This window comes from Anomaloglossus baeobatrachus, chromosome 10, assembly GCF_048569485.1.
Source record: "Anomaloglossus baeobatrachus isolate aAnoBae1 chromosome 10, aAnoBae1.hap1, whole genome shotgun sequence".
NCBI lineage: Eukaryota > Metazoa > Chordata > Amphibia > Anura > Aromobatidae > Anomaloglossus > Anomaloglossus baeobatrachus.
The window spans coordinates 161,434,518-161,454,528 of record NC_134362.1 but is presented as its reverse complement, the minus strand read 5'-3'; the positions used below and the strand labels follow the sequence as shown (position 1 = coordinate 161,454,528).

The following is a 20,011-nucleotide window of genomic DNA, read 5'->3' as shown; positions in this document are numbered from 1 at the left end:
TTGTGGACCACGCCCACTTAGAAAGACCATAAATATTAGCACTGAATAAAAACGTCCAGATCTGTGAAACTGTATGGCGGATTAAGAAAAAACAAAAAACAGCATACTCAGGGGGGCAGCGGGAATAAAAGACCAAGCGCTGCCCACTTTTAACCTGCAGCTTAACAGCACTTGGGGACATGATTGGGTTCCTTTGAAGAGGACTCGTCATCAGGTCAAAAGTATGCAGTTGTTGCTCTTCTTTTAGTGGAACTGCTCATGAGTATTTTGTGTTTTTTTGGGTTTTTTTTAGACGTGCTAATTTTTATGGTCTACTTGATGGAGTCACTAGGTCAAAAGTAAAGTTGCCTGTTATTGCTTTTATTATTTGAGCTATTGTTGAGTATTTTGTGCTTTTTTTTAAGATATATGCTAATTTTTATGAGAGAAGATGTGATTCACAGGCTCCTCAGGGGCGTGGCTTAATTATTTCCCTTTGGACCACGCCCACTAGGAAAGACCATAAATATTATCACTAAATAAAAACCTCCATATCTCTGGAATTGTATGGCGGATTAAGAAAAAACAAAAAACGGAATACTCAGGGGGGCAGCAGGATTAAAGGAAGAACAAGTGCTGCCCACTTTTGACCTGGTGACGAGACCTCTTTAAATGGAGAGCATGTGCAAAAGGCCTCCTCCTGGCTGCAGTGATGTAATTAGAGGAGAGAGCAGGGGACATAAGTGCATAGGTGATTTATTTAGGTTGGAATACCCCTTTAATAATCATTAGGGAAGCAGTATATCCCTCAATGCCTTGAAAATAAAAAAATAAATATGTAATATTGTATAATAGTAATATAATATTATACCGTGGACGTGAAATGAGAGCGTAGAACAATCCTCGGGCAAAACCTTATGATTAAGCAGCTAAAAAATAATTCCAGATTTTCTTCCCCATAATTCAGAGCACAAAGAAGAACAAGTATATAAAGAAGCGAGGTCAACCACAGTACTATGTGATTCCAAAATGTTATTGACAGCAGGCCAAGGAGAAATCACACCGGGGCCTGGATCAATACCTCGTTTCAATGTTACAAGCTCCTGCACATATGAAGTATATACCTCTACCGCTGCAAATAAGAAATAATAATTATTATGGAAGCGGGAGATAAATGGTCGCCTCTAGGTAACAGCTTTGATTAGATGGGGGTAAAGGTGACCAAAATCTACTTCACGAATGCATTAAAGCAGCAATATTATTAGTGTATATTTATGACCCTGTTATTGAGACAAGAGCAGCAGAAAGGGACGTGTCAGCAAGCAATATATTTCTGACTACATGGCACTCCATTCTGTCTCCCCACAGCTACGGGAAGGGGCACCGGAAAAACACTGGATCAAACGCAAAAGAGGAGGACTACGGGGTGCACCGGCGTCCTGTGCAGGGCATCAATTCACATGGTGACGTCACAAGGGGCATCGGTGGTGAGGGGTGCCCAATGATTTTGCGGCCCCCACACACCCACAGGGATCATACACGTGTCCAATTCTAATAATCAGGACTGTTTGTTTGCCACATGGTCGGTGTGGGGAGACTGATGTCCCCAGGATGAAATCCTTTGAAACAAGGGAGCATTGACTTGTCCAATGCCTTTGTGGACCAACATAATCGCAGGTATACATGTGTCCAATTCTAAAATCAGGACTGTTTGTTTGCCAAATGGTCAGTGTGGATAGACTAATGTCTCCAGGAAGTAATCCTTTCAAAGAAGGGACGATTCACTTGTCCAATGCCTTTGCGACCCCCAGCACACCCACAGGTATCATACATGTGTCCAATTCTAGTAATCAGGACTGTTTGTTTGCCACATGGTCAGTGTGGGGAGACTGATTTCTCAAGGAATTAATACTCTGAAAAATGGGAGGATTTGCTTATCCAATGCCTTTGCAGCCCCACATACCCACAGGTATCATACAAGTCCCTCATTTTAATAATAAGCACTGTTTGTTTGCCGCATGGTCAGTGTAGAGACTGATGTCCCCAGAAAGTAATCCTTTGAAAGAAGGGACGATTCGCTTGTCCAATGCCTTTGCGGCCCCACACACCCGCAGGTATGTGATACAAATGGGATGAGTATGTGTGTGTGAGTGGACTCTAGATAGGTATCCAGTCAAATAGATAGTGATTATTGGAGTCATGCTGCCTAACCTCAAGTAGCAGAAAATCTAACCGCAAGTAACTTTTGAAGGCCATGCCATGATCACGAGGAGTATATCCGTAAAAAACAACATACTGCGCATGTCTCCACGTGGAGAACATGAGCCAGAAGTAGTAACTACGCAGCTGCAAACCTGATCTGTTATATACCAATGATATAATTTAATTCTACTGCGCAGCTGCGACAAAGAAATACGTAGATATGAGTATAAAATGTGGGGGCTGGGTCAGTGAGTTACGGGAATCTTTCCAGGAGGTACTAGTGGATGCACTCCTTCTGTGATGTAAACACCAAAGTATTTTCCTTCTCGCTGATCAAGTCCCCTCCGGTTGGGAAGTGATGCTATAATGCTTGGTAATGTATTGATGCTAATTTCTCTATATACTATGATTTACATTAATTGAATCAATAAAACAGGGTAATATTGCTTCTGCCATTCCATGATCAAACATTATCCTGATGTAATCTCAATAAATTGTTACATTATTGTATTACCATAAAACTGTATTCAGTGTGCCTAATTTGTATATTAGTGAGCACTGTCACTTTGACGTGGTAAGACAAGGTATCATACACATGTCCTATTCTAATAATCAGGACTGTTTGTTTGCCACATGGTCAGTGTGAAGAGACTGATGTCCCCAGGAAGTAATCCTCTAAAAGAAGGAAGGATTCGTTGGCCCAATGCCTTTGTGGCTCCACACAACTGCAGGTATTAGACATGTTTCCAATTTTAATAATCAGGTCATGTAATCGCATCTTGGAGGGTTTATGGGGTGTAACATTGCGGAGGGCATGTATCATGCAGGTAGTGTCAACCTTGATGTCCGCAAGGAGTAATAGGGCATAACAGGGACAGGTTTAACAGATAGCAGGAAAGGCGGGTGGGTCTGACTTTCCACATACCTCCGCCATGGATGGCTGTGTCTCATATGTTAAGATGTAGACTGTTTGTTTGCCACATGGTCAGTGTGGGTAGACTGATGTCCTCAGGATGTAATCTCCTGAAAAAAGGGAGGATTTATTTTTCCAATGACTTTGAGGCCCGACATACTCGAAGGTATCATACACATGGCCAATTCTAATAATCAGGTCATGTGTTCACATCTTAGAGGGTTTATGGGGTTTAACAAGGTGGAGGGTATGTATTACGATGATAGTGTCAACCTTGATGTCTGCTTTTGCACGTGTAGTGCCATGAGGCTTATTAGGGAATTCCCGGTACAGGTTTTACTGATAGCTGGAGAGACAAGCGGGTCTGGCTATCTACATACTTCCACCCATGGCTGTCTCATATGTTAAAACGGAGACTGCTTGTTTGCCACATGGTCACTGTGACAGAGCAAAAGAGAAGGGTGTTTGATACTGCGCCAAAGGATCACAGGAACAGATGTTTAGATTAATGCATCTTTATTTCATCCAGGTCTACGCGTTTCCGGAGCCACTGCCCCCTTCCTCAGGACCGTCAGGAAAGACAAAACATCAAATCTGTCAAATTTGACAGATTTGATGTTTTGTCTTTCCTGACGGTCCTGAGGAAGGGGGCAGTGGCTCCGGAAACGCGTAGACCTGGATGAAATAAAGATGCATTAATCTAAACATCTGTTCCTGTGATCCTTTGGCGCAGTATCAAACACCCTCTCTCTTGCTCTCTGTTATCTGCCAATTGGGTGGCTGCAGCCTTGGATCAGATTCTACATGCGAATAGTTGTTGTGACTCTCACAACGACATCTGGTGAGTAGTTTCACCCTCCTCCCACCCCTTATATACTGGGGTAAGACCCTATATGCGCTTTTCTCTCCACAGATTTCTTGTCTACATGGTCACTGTGGGTAGACTGATGTCTCCAGGAAGCAGTCCTCTGAAAAAAGGGAGGATTCACTTGTCTAATGCCTTTGTAGCCCCACACACCAAAAGGTATCATACATGTTTCCAATTTCTCATGTGTTTGCATCTCAGAGGGTTTATGGGGTGTAACATGGCAGAGGGTATGTATCACAAAGGTGGCGTCAACCTGAATGTCCGTTCTTGTAGTGCCACAAGGTTTATTAGGGCATTCCAGGGACAGGTTTTACAGATAGCTGGAGAGAAGGGTGGGTGTGTCTCATGTGTTAAGATGGAGACTGTTTGTTTGCCACATGATCAGTGTAAGTAGTAGACATCTCCAAGACGAAATCGTCTGAGACTAGGGAGGATTTTCTTGTCCTGACCGAGTCCGTGTATAGAGGTTCTGATGCCCCTAGAAGGAATCTTCTGAGAGAAGAGAGGGTTCACTTTGTCTGACCGGTGTCAGCGTATGGAGGTTTGTCATACCTCTGGAAAGGGCTGTGTATGCTGACCGAGGTCAGTGAATTGAGGCTGACATAGGGAAACTTGCTAAATTGTACCCGAACCTGCCAGTGTAACGGACTGAAATCTGTGTTTATGTTTTGAAGAGTGGTTTATATGTATGTGATTCAATAAATCTGCTGGACTTTTAGTGAAAGTGTTCCTGTGTACTACCTCTAAGAAGGAAGCAGAGTGTGTAACCCCCAACACAGGGGTCATATCATCCTGTCCTACGATGTATGAATTAGAGACACTGAAGAATCCCTTTAATGCTTTGTGCAACCACGGTCCAGGTCAGTGGTTTTTGGCCAGGGACAGGATCTGCACAAACCTCTGGACCTTCCGAGATCCCAGACTCGCTTATGATTTGGTGTGCTGGCCATCGCCCACATGACGTCGCACCAAGCGGGTGAATCACACGCCACAGTGAGGAACTCGGGGGGTCAAGAAATTCACAAAGGTCCTGACCCCGGCCAAAGAGCACGGACCTAGACCAGTCCACTACTACTACTGGTGATGTGATAAGCTATAACTTTACTGGGACTCACTGAATTTTCAGCAAAAAATAGAATGTTGGCAGGAAAAAGTGGTTTTTGACTCATTTTTACTTCCCTTTTTTCCCCATTCATTTGTATTGGTGAAAAATGCAGCAAAAATGTTGAAAGTATTGACGTGCTGCAAATAAGAAAAAATGTACCAAAGCGCAAAAAGAAACAAAACACAAGGAAAAGAAGCACGGTGTGAATGAGATCCTGGAAATTTAATTTGTTTTGTAATGACGTGAATATATCTTAGAGGCATAATCACAGCCAAAGTAACACCACCAATGGCATAAAGACAAGAGATGATGGGTCCTCTGTATGACATCACAAGCATTTATAAGACCCTGATGCTGTGAACATACAATGTGCATACAGCCGTACATCACCAAGCACAATGCTGAGCAGCTGCAGCCGTACATCACCAAGCACACTGCTGAGCAGCTGCAGCCGTACATCACCAAGCACACTGCTGAGCAGCTGCAGCCGTACATCACCAAGCACACTGCTGAGCAGCTGCAGCCGTACATCACCAAGCACAATGCTGAGCAGCTGCAGCCGTACATCACCAAGCACACTGCTGAGCAGCTGCAGCCGTACATCACCAAACACACTGCTTAGCAGCTGCAGCCGTACATCACCAAGCACAATGCTGAGCAGCTGCAGCCGTACATCATCAAGCATAATGTTGAGCAGCTGCAGCCGTACATCATCAAGCATAATGCTGAGCAGCTGCAGCCGTACATCATCAAGCATAATGCTGAGCAGCTGCAGCCGTACATCACCAAGCACAATGCTGAGCAGCTGCAGCCGTACATCACCAAGCACAATGCTGAGCAGCTGCAGCCGTACATCACCAAGCACAATGCTGAGCAGCTGCAGCCGTACATCACCAAGCACAATGCTGAGCAGCTGCAGCCGTACATCACCAAGCACAATGCTGAGCAGCTGCAGCCGTACATCACCAAGCACAATGCTGAGCAGCTGCAGCCGTACATCACCAAGCACAATGCTGAGCAGCTGCAGCCGTACATCACCAAGCACAATGCTGAGCATCTGCAGCCGTACATCACCAAGCACAATGCTGAGCAGCTGCAGCCGTACATCACCAAGCACAATGCTGAGCAGCTGCAGCCGTACATCACCAAGCACAATGCTGAGCAGCTGCAGCCGTACATCACCAAGCACAATGCTGAGCAGCTGCAGCCGTACATAATCAAGCACAATGCTGAGCAGCTGCAGCCGTACATCACCAAGCATAATGCTGAGCAGCTGCAGCCGTACATAACCAAGCACAATGCTGAGCAGCTGCAGCCTTACATCACCAAGCACAATGCTGAGCAGTTGCCTACAGCCGTACATCACCAAGCACAATGATGTACAGCTGCCTGCAGCCGTACATCACCAAGCACAATGTTGAGCAGCTGCAGCCATACATCACCAAGCACAATGCTGAGCAGCTGCAGCCGTACATCACCAAGCACAATGCTGAGCAGCTGCAGCCGTACATCACCAAGCACAATGCTGAGCAGCTGCAGCCGTACATCACCAAGCACAATGCTGAGCAGCTGCAGCCGTACATCACCAAGCACAATGCTGAGCAGCTGCAGCCGTACATCACCAAGCACAATGCTGAGCAGCTGCAGCCGTACATCACCAAGCACAATGCTGAGCAGCTGCAGCCGTACATCACCAAGCACAATGCTGAGCAGCTGCAGCCGTACATCACCAAGCACAATGCTGAGCAGCTGCAGCCGTACATCACCAAGCACAATGCTGAGCAGCTGCAGCCGCACATCACCAAGCACAATGCTGAGCAGCTGCAGCCGTACATCACCAAGCACAATGCTGAGCAGCTGCAGCCGTACATCACCAAGCACAATGCTGAGCAGCTGCAGCCGTACATAATCAAGCACAATGCTGAGCAGCTGCAGCCGTACATCACCAAGCATAATGCTGAGCAGCTGCAGCCGTACATAACCAAGCACAATGCTGAGCAGCTGCAGCCGTACATAACCAAGCACAATGCTGAGCACCTGCAGCCTTACATCCCCAAGCACAATGCTGAGCATCTGCCTGCAGCCGTACATCACCAAGCACAATGATGTGCAGCTGCAGGAGCCGTACATCACCAAGCACAATGTTGAGCAGCTGCAGCCGTACATCACCAAGCACAATGTGAGCAGCTGCAGCCGTACATCACCAAGCACAATGTGAGCAGCTGCCTGCAGCGTTACATCACCAAGCCCAATGTGGAGGAACTGCAGGAGCAGTACATCACAAAGCACAATGCTGAGCAGCTGCAGCCGTACATCACCAAGCACAATGCTGAGCAGCTGCAGGAGAAGTACATCACGAAGCACAATGCTGAGCAGCTGCAGCCGTACATCACCAACCACAATGCTTCGGATAGAGCAATTTAAAGCCATCACCACCGGATTCTGGAGATGTGTTCTATGCAGTGACAGATCACACTGCTCTTATCTGGTCATGGAGGAGTCTGGATTTGCTGATTCCTGGAGAACATTACCCACTGTCTGCATTGTGCCTGCTGTACAGTATAGTGCCCATACTTTGTATAAGTACGGTGTCCCACTGCATTGTAATCAGATGATACAGGACTATGAACGGACACACAATACAGTGAGCACCCGGGAGAATGATGGAGATTTAGTAAATAAAACAATCAAAATAAATAGAAAAAGACAAAATATTTCCACAGTAAAAATAAAAACAGAAAAACATCAGACAATAACAATAATATCCTTTTTTTTAGCTCAGGTTATTATAGAGGCAACAACCCCAATTAAAGGGAACCTGTCATGTAAAAAAAAGAACCAGTCAGGACTACAGGAAAGCGTCAGCTGCAATGTACAGCCGGCACCTACTGCCGATAGTGGGTGCTCGGCTCCTGGGCTGTCAGCTCAGGGATGCAAATGTCCGATTCTTGTATAACCACACTTACTGTGTGAAATGGAAACATCGGGCTTCTCATTAGACCTGTTGAGACTTATGTACGTACTTCATCTCATAAGTGCTATAAAATTTAGATAAAAAAATGAGCATTTAATGAGTCCTACAGTGACCTTTCCCACCCCCCCCCACCCCTCTCGACCTGACTGATCACTGCAGCGTGTACTGAGCACTGTGAGATCCCAGCAGGGAGGGGGGACACTGAGAAGCTGTCAATCAAGCAAGGTGGGCAGATAAGGTAACCCTTCTTAAAGGGTTATTCCCATCCTCCCAGATGGATAATGTCAGAGGATAGGACATGTAAAAACAAGCACTTTTGCAATTTACTGCTTGTTAAGATTTGCAGTCGTTCTTGAGATATTAAGACTTTTAGTTTGTTTACAGCTGGTTGCCTAGGAGACCGACCACCACTGCTGCTGCGTACTTTGTAAATAATGCACTGAAGCTGGCCGGGATGAGGCGGTAACCCAACACCATGCTCACCAGCTCATCAGAAAAGAGCGGCTGTCTAGAAGAGGTGGTCGGTCTCCAAGGTAACAAGATATAAACAAAAGTAACAGTGTTTATATCTCAAAACATCTGAAAATATTAACAAACAGTAAATTGCTTGTAACCACAGGCTCTATATGACCATATTCATGTTTGAAAATGGGTAAAACCCCTTAAAAGATCATATAATCGTTCTGATATGGATTTGCAATGGAAGTCTACCAGCCTCATCAGGTCTAAGGCATTTATTTAGTGATGCATGCAGTTTACATTGTGAAATCTAGTGCCTGATCCATTTTTTTAGCTGCTGATCACGTGCCCCATTACCAGGTGACTACTGTGGCAAGTACATGCCATATACACACGAGGGCCAAAGATATAGTGGACAAGCCCTTTAAGAAGTGACAGATTACATTAAAGGGGTGTTTCTATGAGGCAGGCCGCTCTGCTCTGAGCGCCTCTATGATCACACACCTTGTCTTCCTTCTCTCTGTCACTCGCTGCCCTGCGCTTCATCTTGCTCCTGGCTTCCCACACGCAGGGCATTGTGGGGCTCGTAGTTTCCTGGCGCGTTCGCTGTAGATCGAATCCACAAAGAGGAAACTACCATACCCGGCATGCTGCGCGCCGGGTGGCAGTATTTTCATTGACAGACTGTATACTTCCGAGCGGAAGTGACGTCAGTCTCGGCTGTAGCAACTGTTGCCGGGGAGCTGCAGGATGGACGCCGGGCGAAAGGGACAGGCCTGAACGATAAAGAAGAAGAAGAAGAATACTGAAAGGCGGCCGAATAGAAACGTGAGTGTCTGTGCTCCCCTGTGTGGGTTTGGGGAGCCAAGAGTTCACTATGAAGCCCCAGCTGCTGTAGTCACAGGGGAGAGAGTCATTATAATGAATTGTTAGGTGCTGCAGTACTACAAGTCCCAGCCTGTGATGGTGAGGACATGCTGGGAGTTGTAGTACTGCTGTAACTGGGGAGCCTCAGGTCAGTAACTGATAACTACGGTATAACTACAAGTGTATTCAGGAGCCTCATCCATTATGCACAAGGGAGCGCTGCTCTGGAGGATATACCGCAGCCATAACTATAACTACAACTGTTTTCAGGAGCCTCATCCATAATCCATAGAGGAGCGCTCCTCTGGAGGATATAACGCAGCCAGAACTATAGCTACAACTGTGTTCAGGAGCCTAATCCATTATGCACAAGGGAGCGCTGCTCTGGAGGATATACCGCAGCCATAACTATAACTACAACTGTTTTCAGGAGCCTCATCCATAATCCATAGAGGAGCGCTCCTCTGGAGGATATAACGCAGCCAGAACTATAGCTACAACTGTGTTCAGGAGCCTAATCCATTATGCACAAGGGAGCGCTGCTCTGGAGGATATACCGCAGCCATAACTATAACTACAACTGTTTTCAGGAGCCTCATCCATAATCCATAGAGGAGCGCTCCTCTGGAGGATATAACACAGCCAGAACTATAGCTACAACTGTGTTCAGGAGCCTAATCCATTATGCACAAGGGAGCGCTGCTCTGGAGGATTTAATGCAGCCTTAACTACAACTGTATTCAGGAGCCTCATCCATAATCCATAGAGGAGTGCTCCTCTGGAGGATATAAGGCAGCCTTAGCTATAACTTTAACTAAAATTGTATTCAGGAGCCTCATCCATAATCCATAGAAGAGTGCTTCTCTGGAGGATATAACTCAGCCATAGATATAACTAAAACTACAATTGTATTCAGGAGCCTTATCCAAAATCCAGATGGTAGCGCTGGTCTGGAGGATATAACGCAGCCATAGCTATAACTACAACTGTATTCAGGAGCCCCATCCATAATCCATAGAGGAGCACTGCTCTGGAGGATATAATGCAGCCATAGATATAACTATAACTACAATTGTATTCAGGAGCCTTATCCAAAATCCAGATGGGATCGCTGCTCCGGAGGATGTAACGCAACTATTGATTACATAGCTGGCTCTTTAGCTGTTTTCGTTTACAGTTAGAGCCTATTAGTGATGCCACTGTAAGACTACACAACGGTAATCGTCAGGCAAGGATCGTGAAGTCTCACAGACTGGGCATGTACTTTGTGCATATTTTTATCTGTACTAAATGTTCTCCTAATTTCTCCCCCACCAGCTTCATAATGGCCGCTCCGGCTGATGAAACCGCAGCAGATCTCCCTGTGAGGGATTTCGGTCCCACCGTTTCAGGTATTGGAATTAATTTTATATTTTTATTTTCAGAATTGTCTTCGAATAGTGTCACGCACAGAGTAGGATAAGTCTGTGTACACAGCGTGACAGTTGTGCTCAGACCTACAATTCCCTGGCACACTACAAAAAACACCACAACCAAAAAGGGGGGCACTGTAACAACGGTGGACCCTTGCGCTAGGAAGGGTGAAGATAGGACACCTCCTGCACTCACCTGCAGCTGTACCGTACTCTTCTAGCCATCCATATACAGGTTCAGCACCTGTCGATATGTAGGATACCTGAAACCCTTGGAAAACCCTAAAGTAACCCTGGCTAGTGAGCTGGCACGTGAGGATCACTAGCCCCACTCCTGCACTAATACAACACAAGGGAAACGAAGACACATGGGGGGGGGGAGGGATACAGCACAAACTCCACGGCTGCAGCCAGAACCCTAGGGACATTGTAACAATGGTGGGTTCTGGCGCTTGGGAATAGAAGATGGGACACATCCTGTCCTCACCTGCCACAGTACCCTACTCTCCCTGCCAGCCCTATATAGGTTCCGCACCTGTTGCTGAGCAGGATACCTGAAACTCTGAAATAACCCTGGCTAGTGTGCTGGCAGGTGAGGATCACTAATCCCACCACTGCACTAATACAACACAACATACAATACAACACAAAGGAAAGGTAGACACACAGGAGGGAAAAGGATACAACACAAACTCCACGGCTGCAGCCAGACTCCAAGGCAGTAGACAGATGGGCTAAGATCAGAAACACAGCAGCTCCTTCCACCTAGGCGGCCAGGACAGAATGGATTCTATCAACAGCAATGATTGCTGGGAATTGCCTCTATTTAAAGGTGATGGTCACAGAGCGGCAGCAACTGACATGGACTAAAAGAAAGCTGCTGGCAACAAAACTAACATTAACCCTTTCTATGCCAATGGAGAGAAAGCACATTTTATTTCCAGAGTTTCACAAGGCTCAAACCTGTCACAAGTCTCCTAATATGGGAAGATGTTTGTAACAGATATAATTTCTCTGACGCCACATTGGGGGACACAGGACCATGGGTGTTATGCTGCCTATCCATAGGAGGACACTAAGTAGATGCAAAAGCATAGCTCCTCCTCTGCAGTATACACCCCCTGGCCGGGCAAGGCAACCTCAGTTTTAGCTTAGTGTCTGTAGGAGGCACATCCTTTCAAGGTTTTGTTATTTTTTGAGGGCGACGGTTTCCCTTGGGGACCGATCTCCCAATACCATCAACGGGCGGGAACGCGGGGTGTTGCCTCCATGTACCCCCTCCTGCGACGTTGGATTCTGGGCTGCCTTTTACTGGACGACGGGTCCCACAGACACCGATTTTCCAGAGCCCAGGGCAGAGGCACAATTCCTCAGCCCCTCTTTGCAGGCTCTGAGTTGATACATTGCACCTGTGTGGTCGGACACAGCAAGCTGACTCTGCTATTTCCACTGCCTGGACTGAGGCAGTGTTAAGGTGACATCCCCGCTGACTGGTTTCCCAGACAAAGGGAGAAAGACGGTGCAGGGAAGGCTCCCAGGACTGCTGAATTTACAGTCTTTATTCCCACCATAGCTGGCTGGAGGAGGGGAAAGTCCCTTGCTGATTGCAGGGAATCCTGCAGAGATAATCTAACGGTGGCGGGGGGAGGGCTCCCAGGGCTCATGAACTCAGTGTTTATTCCCTCTAGCAGCGTACTGGCTGGAGGAGGGGGAGTCCCTTGCTGATTGCAGGGAATCCTGCAGAGATAATCTACTGGTAGCTGTGTGCTGACTGGAGGGAGGGGGAGAAAAACTGTCACAGAAGCTCCCTTCTGTTTTTTACTATCGACAGCAGGGGGGCACACTGACTTCTTCTTGGCGCTCTTTTAGCGCTAAGCCCCGCCCCCGCGCGGGCCGCGATAAGCCCCACTTCCCCAGGAAAACGCGCGAAGATCTCCAGATCTGTGTACTAAAACTGAGCTTCCCTGGCCCGGCCAGGGGGTGTATACTGCAGAGGAGAAGCTATGCTTTTTGCATCTTCTTAGTGTCCTCCTATGGATAGGCAGCATAACACCCATGGTCCTGTGTCCCCGAATGATGGCTAAGAGAAAGCGATTTTACGGTGAGTACACAAAAATCCGTTTTTTTTATGGCCATATTACCCCCAACATCTGCCTTTAGCAAACTCGGGTGTTATGTGCGACTTACCTTCCGGAAATGGGAGATCGTGATGCTCGTCTCTTCTTGGCAGTCCTACGTATAATGAATGAAGCAGAGGTGGAGCATGGGCACCTTTGCTCTGCAGGGATGGGGTCCAGAGCCCCGTTTTCAGAATTGCTGGGGTTCCAGTGTTCAGAGTCCCAGCGGTCAGTACACTATCACTTACTATTTTGGGATAACCCTTAAATCCTCACAGTTCTTTTACAGCTGCACATATTCCTAGCATGTAATATATAAATTTTAATATATTTTTTTTTCTTTATTCCATTCAGAAGCCATTTCTCCCCATAGCGCCAAGGCAAGGCAGGCCGTATCACGCGTTTCCAGGCAAGAATTGGAAGACCGATATTTACGTATTCACGATGAGAATCTGCTGCTCAAACAGCACGCGAACAAGCAAGAGGACAAAATAAAGAGGTCAGCACCGTTTAGTGTTTTCCAGAATCTATGGTTTCGTAGTCAAACTACCAGGACCTTTGTGGGCTAGAAATTTGCTCAGTGGGCTTATTAAAGTGTCCCAACTGGTCTAACCAATATTGCAAAGGAATAGATCCTAAATCAGATAATTATGATTTCCACTGCTGGTCTTTTTTTTTTAAGATTTCTGCTGACAGATATTCAGGCTCTTAGTTATATCCTCATTTCTCCTGCAAGGAATATACTTTAATATAAGAGCCTATGGTAGTATGGCATAAGGCAGTATGTGAGTGCCGTACGTTGGAGGTTTGCAGAGTTTATTGACCGGCATTGTCTACACTCATTTAAATTGGTTGTCCAGTCTAAAATGATGTCTTCAGTCACTCTGTGTCACTTTATGTGACTGCAGACTTCTGAATCCTCCCAGCGTACACACTGTGCTGCGAGGATTCACCGGTTCCTGAACCGGGAATAGTGGTCATGTGACTGCAATTGTGTGATATGCATGTTGTCAGCCAGAATCCGACTAGTGGGCACGGCCTTGCACAATACACTTGTAGGTTGTGCCTACTAGTCGGAGGCGCCCACTCCATACACTTGTTTTGAGCAAGGCTTCACCCACTAGACAGCCGTGCTTACTAGTCGGAGGCAAACACTCCATACACTTGTATTGAGCAAGGCCTCACCCACTAGACAGCCGTGCTTACTAGTCAGAGGCGCACACTCCATACACTTGTATTGAGCAAGGCCACACCCACTAGACAGCCATGCTTACTAGTCAGAGGCGCACACTCCATACACTTGTATTGAGCAAGGCCTCACCCACTAGACAGCAGTGCTTACTAGTCAGAGGCGCCCACTCCATACACTTGTATTGAGCAAGGCCTCACCCACTAGACAGCAGTGCTTACTAGTCAGAGGCGCACACTCCATACACTTGTATTGAGCAAGGCCTCACCCACTAGACAGCAGTGCTTACTAGTCCGAGGCAAACGCTCCATACACTTGTATTGAGCAAGGCCTCACCCACTAGACAGCAGTGCTTACTAGTCGGAGGCGCCCACTCCATACACTTGTATTGAGCAAGGCCTCACCCACTAGACAGCAGTGCTTACTAGTCCGAGGCAAACACTCCATACACTTGTATTGAGCAAGGCCTCACCCACTAGACAGCCGTGCTTACTAGTCCGAGGCAAACACTCCATACACTTGTATTGAGCAAGGCCTCACCCACTAGACAGCCGTGCTTACTAGTCAGAGGCGCACACTCCATCCACTTGTATTGAGCGAGGCCTCACCCACTAGACAGCAGTGCTTACTAGTCAGAGGCGCACACTCCATACACTTGTATTGAGCAAGGCCTCACCCACTAGACAGCCGTGCTTACTAGTCGAATGTGCTCACTCCATACACTTGTATTGAGCAAGGCCACACCCACTAGACAGCCGTGCTTACTAGTCAGAGGCGCACACTCCATACACTTGTATTGAGCAAGGCCTCACCCACTAGACAGCAGTGCTTACTAGTGAGAGGCGCCCACTCCATACACTTGTATTGAGCAAGGCCTCACCCACTAGACAGCCGTGCTTACTAGTCCGAGGCAAACACTCCATACACTTGTATTGAGCAAGGCCTCACCCACTAGACAGCCGTGCTTACTAGTCAGAGGCGCACACTCCATACACTTGTATTGAGCAAGGCCTCACCCACTAGACAGCCGTGCTTACTAGTTGAATGTGCTCACTCCATACACTTGTATTGAGCAAGGCCTCACCCACTAGACAGCCGTGCTTACTAGTGAGAGGCGCCCACTCCATACACTTGTATTGAGCAAGGCCTCACCCACTAGACAGCCGTGCTTACTAGTCGAATGTGCTCACTCCATACACTTGAAAAAAACAAAAGAGCAAAATTGTATGACAAATACCATGAATAATAATAAATAAATTGCAAGTGCTTAATAACAGGGTACTTAGTATATACATTTTTGCAAAAACGTAAGAAGCTGTCCCACCTCGTCACGGTGTACCCATCTGATACAGTCCCTAACCAACTTAAGTTAAAACCATTGTATATACCTGACTTGTGTCTATCAAAAACTCCAATGTGAATGGTAAGAAGTGGTCAGCTGGGTCCCAGATTAAATACACAGCAAAGTGGGAAGCATTTGGTCACTCCATACACTTGTACAGAACGAGGCCATGGCCACTAGTTGGTTCTTGCCGGGAGTTCGCATATCGCACAATTGCAATCACATGACCACTGTTCCCGGCTCAGAAAGAGGCAAATCCTCGCAGCGCAGTGACTGCAGACTTATTATTTTAGCCTGGACAGCCCCTTTAAAATTAGCACAATGGGTTTTGGCAAGAGGGGAAAAAAACTAGCTTGAATAACTTGAATCAGATCTTTCCTAAACTTTTCCTTGCTCTGTATGTGAGCTAGGAGAATCCTACTTCACTTTATATAGCCCATAGGTTCACAATGACATCTCGTCAGACCTCAATCACTCAGGGGTACTTTGCACGTTGTGATATCGCTACTACGATATCGTCGGGGTCAAATCGAAAGTGACGCACATCCGATGCCCGTAACGATGACGCAAAATGCTAAACCTAGATGCACCGATAAACGATTGCAAAAGCGTCAAAAATTGGTGATCGGTGTAGCGTCGGTCATTTCCATAATGTCGCGGCAGCGACAGGTACAATGTTGTTCCTCGTTCCTGCGGCAGCACACATCGCTAAGTATGAAGCTGCAGGAGCGAGGAACATCTTACCTGCCTCCACCGGCTATGCGGAAGGAAGAAGGTGGGCGGGATGTTTACTTCCCGCTCATCTCCTCCCCTCCTCTGCTATTGGCTGGCCGCCTGCCGTGTAACGTCGCTGTGACGCCGCACGACCCGCCCCCTTAGGAAGGAGGCGGGTCGCCGGCCAGGTAAGTGCGTGTGAAGCTACCGTAGCGATAATGTTTGCTACGGCAGCTATCACAAGATATCGCATGTGCGGCGGGGGCGGGGACTATTGCACTCGGCATCGCTACAATCGGCTAGCGATGTCGCAGCGTGCAAAGTACCCCTAATTCGTTACCACAGGCATCCTGATAAGTGTACAAACCAGGTAAGCATGCACAGCCACTGTGGGATGTGAGCAACATAACCTAGTGATGGAAATGTCGTCCCCATAAGCAGTGTGAACACAATTTAAAGGGAACCTGTCAGGTGCAATATGCACCCAGTACCACAAGCAGTTCTGGGTGCATATTGCTAATCCCTGCCTAACCGACCCGGTATACAGGAGCATAGATCAAGAGAATTTTAGAAAAGGTATTTCTAAAGATCTTTTACCGTATGGTAATGAGGTTCGTTCAGTGGCCAGTCGCCCCTCATTAGCATGTTAGTGAGCCCCTGTGGGTGTGCTATCATGCTAATGAACGTGCAGCAACACACAATGATCTCACTCACTTCTCCGCTGCCATCGCTGCCAAAGCTGGATTTCAGATCAGTGCGCATGACTCCGGAGTTGGGGTCATGCCCACTATGAAGCAGAGTGTACACATCCTGGCTTCAAACTGAAGTAGTGTGCATGACCGAACCTCCGGGGTCATGTGCACTGATCCGAAATCAGCAATGATGGCAGAGAAGTGAGTGAGATCATCCTCTGACGCTGCATGTTAGCATACCCACAGGGACGTACTAACATGCTAATGGAGCCGACTAGCCGGGGAACTAACGCCCAGGGGACTAGTCCCCTCGCTCATTTGCATATGGTAAAAGATCTTTAGAAATACCTTTCTTTGTCGCTCCATTGGGAGACCCAGACAATTGGGTGTATAGCTTCTGCCTCCGGAGGCCACACAAAGTATTACACTTTAAAAAGTGTAACCCCTCCCCTCTGCCTATACACCCTCCCGTGGATCACGGGCTCCTCAGTTTTATGCTTTGTGTGGAAGGAGGCACACATCCACTCATGCATTCTCATATTAGTTATGTCGGTTGGAAGAAAAGAGGGCCCCCACGGGGCCCCCGGCATGTTCCCTTCTCACCCCACTACGTCGGCGGTGTTGTTAAGGTTGAAGTACCCATTGCGGGTACAAAGGCTGGAGCCACATGCCGTCTCCTTCACCATCCCTTAGCGGCTCTGGGAGAAGTGGGATCCTAAGCGGTCATCCATTTACTGGGACTGTGCTCCCTCCGCAGCCCCTGTGGGAACCTGCCGGACCGGAGCCTATTCAACCTCAGGGACCGGGCCCTGCAACTCAAAGGTACTCTGTGTCCCCATTGGGGACTGTGCAGGGAGCGCACCTTCCTCCCGGAAGCTGCGGCAGCTGCTGAATTGAGAAGGCCGGTGGACTTCCGCGCCGACCGTGCCTGCTTGTCAGGCGCGGTCTCAAATTTAGTCCCCGGCTTCATCGCGGCCTAGTCGCAAAAATCCCACCCCCGGGCCTGCCTGTCAGGGGTAAGAACGGGATTACCGACCTGACGTCGGATGTGAGGGCTGGAGCATCCTGCATGTTTTCCTCCCCCCTCACTGATCACTGTGGGGACCCCAGATTCCTGCACTTTCCTGGCGCCGCCCACGGCTCCACTCCTCCCCTGAGAGCTCCGGCAGCCATTTTTTGGCATTCTGCCGGTGGAGGATTCTCAGTGAACAGCTCTGCAGCTCCGGGGGACCTAAGGCAGGGAATCTGAAGGACACACTCCGCTTGTTAGCGGTCGGTAAGCCACACCGGTCACCCGGTGCTGGTCCCCCTAGGGTGCCGGAATAGATATGTATATGTATATATATATATATATATATATATATATATACATATCTGTTCGGTCGGGCTGTATACCCCTTTTTTCCCATATACCCTCAGTGATCACTCTCCTAGGAGACAACAGCATGTCGTCCACAAGGAGCAAAGCTGTTAAGGCACAGGGTTTTTTTGCGGCCTGTACCTCTTGTGGGGCTACGTTACCTGCGGGTTCCACCTACCCCCACTGTGAGCAATGCTCGACCCCTGTTTCGCTTGCTCAGCCGGAGCCTCAGTCACTAGTGGGCCCCTCGGCTCATGTAGACCCCCCGGCTCCCCCGGTCCAGGCGGCAGGGACAGAGTTAGCCTCTTTTGCTGAGAAACTCTCTGAGTCACTTTCACAATCCATGGCTCAGTCCATGGACAAATGGTCTGCCAAGCTGCTAGAAGCTTTGCAGTCCAGACCGGTCCTTTCACAGGCCCCGGCCCCTGTTGGCTCGTCGCCTCCAGGCCCCTCTCGGTCCGCGCCGCAGCGCGCTCCCAGGTTGGCCCCTAGGTCTCAGGCGGAGGACTCCTGCCCGGACCACAGTCCTAGACCGGCTAAGCGGGCTCGCTGGGAATCGTCCCCGACTTCTTCACGCTGCTCGGGTTCCCAGCCTGAGGACTCTCTGGAGGACGAGGCGGACGTCGCAGCTCAGGGCTCTGACCCGGACGTCGCCCTTAACCTTGATACACCTGAAGGGGACGCCTTAGTGAATGATCTTATCTCGTCCATCAACCAGGTGTTGGATCTCTCTCCCCCGCCTCCTACTGTAGAGGAGTCGGCGTCTCAGCAGGAGAAACACCAGTTTCGGTTCCCCAAACGTACACGCAGTGCATTTTTCGATCACTCTAACTTCAGAGACGCTGTCCAGAAGCCCAGAGCGGTCCTGGACAAGCGCTTTACTAAGCGCCTCACTGACACGCGTTACCCCTTCCCATATGTATTCGTTAAGGTTTGGGCTCACTGTCCCAAGGTGGATCCTCCAGTCTCAAGATTGGCGGCTAGATCCGTGGTATCGGTTGCAGATGGCTCATCGCTAAAGGATGCCACTGACAGGAAGATAGAGCTCCTGATGAAGTCCATCTATGAGGCCACGGGCACGTCTTTTGCCCCGGCCTTTGCAGCCGTGTGGGCACTCCAAGCTATCTCGGCTTGTCTGGCTGAGATTAATGCTGTCACACGTAATTCTGCTCCGCAAGTTGCGTCTTTGACCTCTCAAGCGTCAGCTTTTTCATCCTACGCCATGAACGCAGTCCTGGACTCTGCTAGCCGTACAGCTGTAGCATCCGCTAACTCTGTGGCAGTCCGCAGGGCCATGTGGCTGCGCGAATGGAAGGCAGACTCGGCCTCCAAGAGGTTCTTAACCGGTTTGCCGTTTTCTGGCGACCGTTTGTTTGGCGAACGATTGGATGAGATTATTAAGGAATCCAAGGGAAAGGACTCCTCCTTACCCCAGTCCAAACCTAAGAGACCTCAGCAACGAAAAATACAATCGAGGTTTCGGTCCTTTCGTCCCTCCGCCAAGCCCCAATCCTCTTCGTCCAGCAGGCCGGAGAAAGGCCAGAGGAACTCCTATGCGTGGCGGTCCAAGTCACGCCCCCAAAAGGCCGCAGGAGGCACTGCCTCCAAGACTGCCTCCTCATGACTCTCGGCCTCCCCTAGCCGCATCCTCGGTCAGTGGCAGGCTCTCCCGCTTTGGCGACGCCTGGTGGCCACATGTTCAAGACCGATGGGTGAGAGACATTCTGTCTCACGGTTACAGGATAGAGTTCAGCTCTCGTCCTGCGGCTCGTTTCTTCAGAACCTCTCCGCCCCCCGCTCAGGCCGACGCACTTTTTC

At 48.5% G+C, this 20,011-nt stretch overlaps 2 protein-coding genes across 6 annotated transcripts in view; one reads left to right on the top strand and one right to left on the bottom strand.

Moving 5' to 3' along the window:
* FTO (FTO alpha-ketoglutarate dependent dioxygenase) overlaps nt 1-9,063 on the bottom strand; it is a 406,381-nt gene extending 397,318 nt beyond the window's left edge. For all 5 annotated transcript variants that reach the window (XM_075325765.1, XM_075325766.1, XM_075325767.1 and 2 more), the window contains exon 1: nt 9,005-9,063. In XM_075325765.1, the coding sequence (XP_075181880.1) occupies nt 9,005-9,046 (42 nt within the window). In that variant the 5' untranslated portion in view covers nt 9,047-9,063. The remainder of the gene's footprint in view (nt 1-9,004) is intronic.
* Nucleotides 9,064-9,210: 147 nt separating this feature from the next.
* The window catches only part of RPGRIP1L (RPGRIP1 like), a 283,031-nt gene continuing 272,230 nt past the window's right edge, over nt 9,211-20,011 (top strand). The window contains exons 1-3 of the mRNA XM_075325764.1: nt 9,211-9,328; nt 10,685-10,758; nt 13,251-13,395. Of these exons, the coding sequence (XP_075181879.1) occupies nt 10,692-10,758; nt 13,251-13,395 (212 nt within the window). The 5' untranslated portion in view covers nt 9,211-9,328; nt 10,685-10,691. The remainder of the gene's footprint in view (nt 9,329-10,684; nt 10,759-13,250; nt 13,396-20,011) is intronic.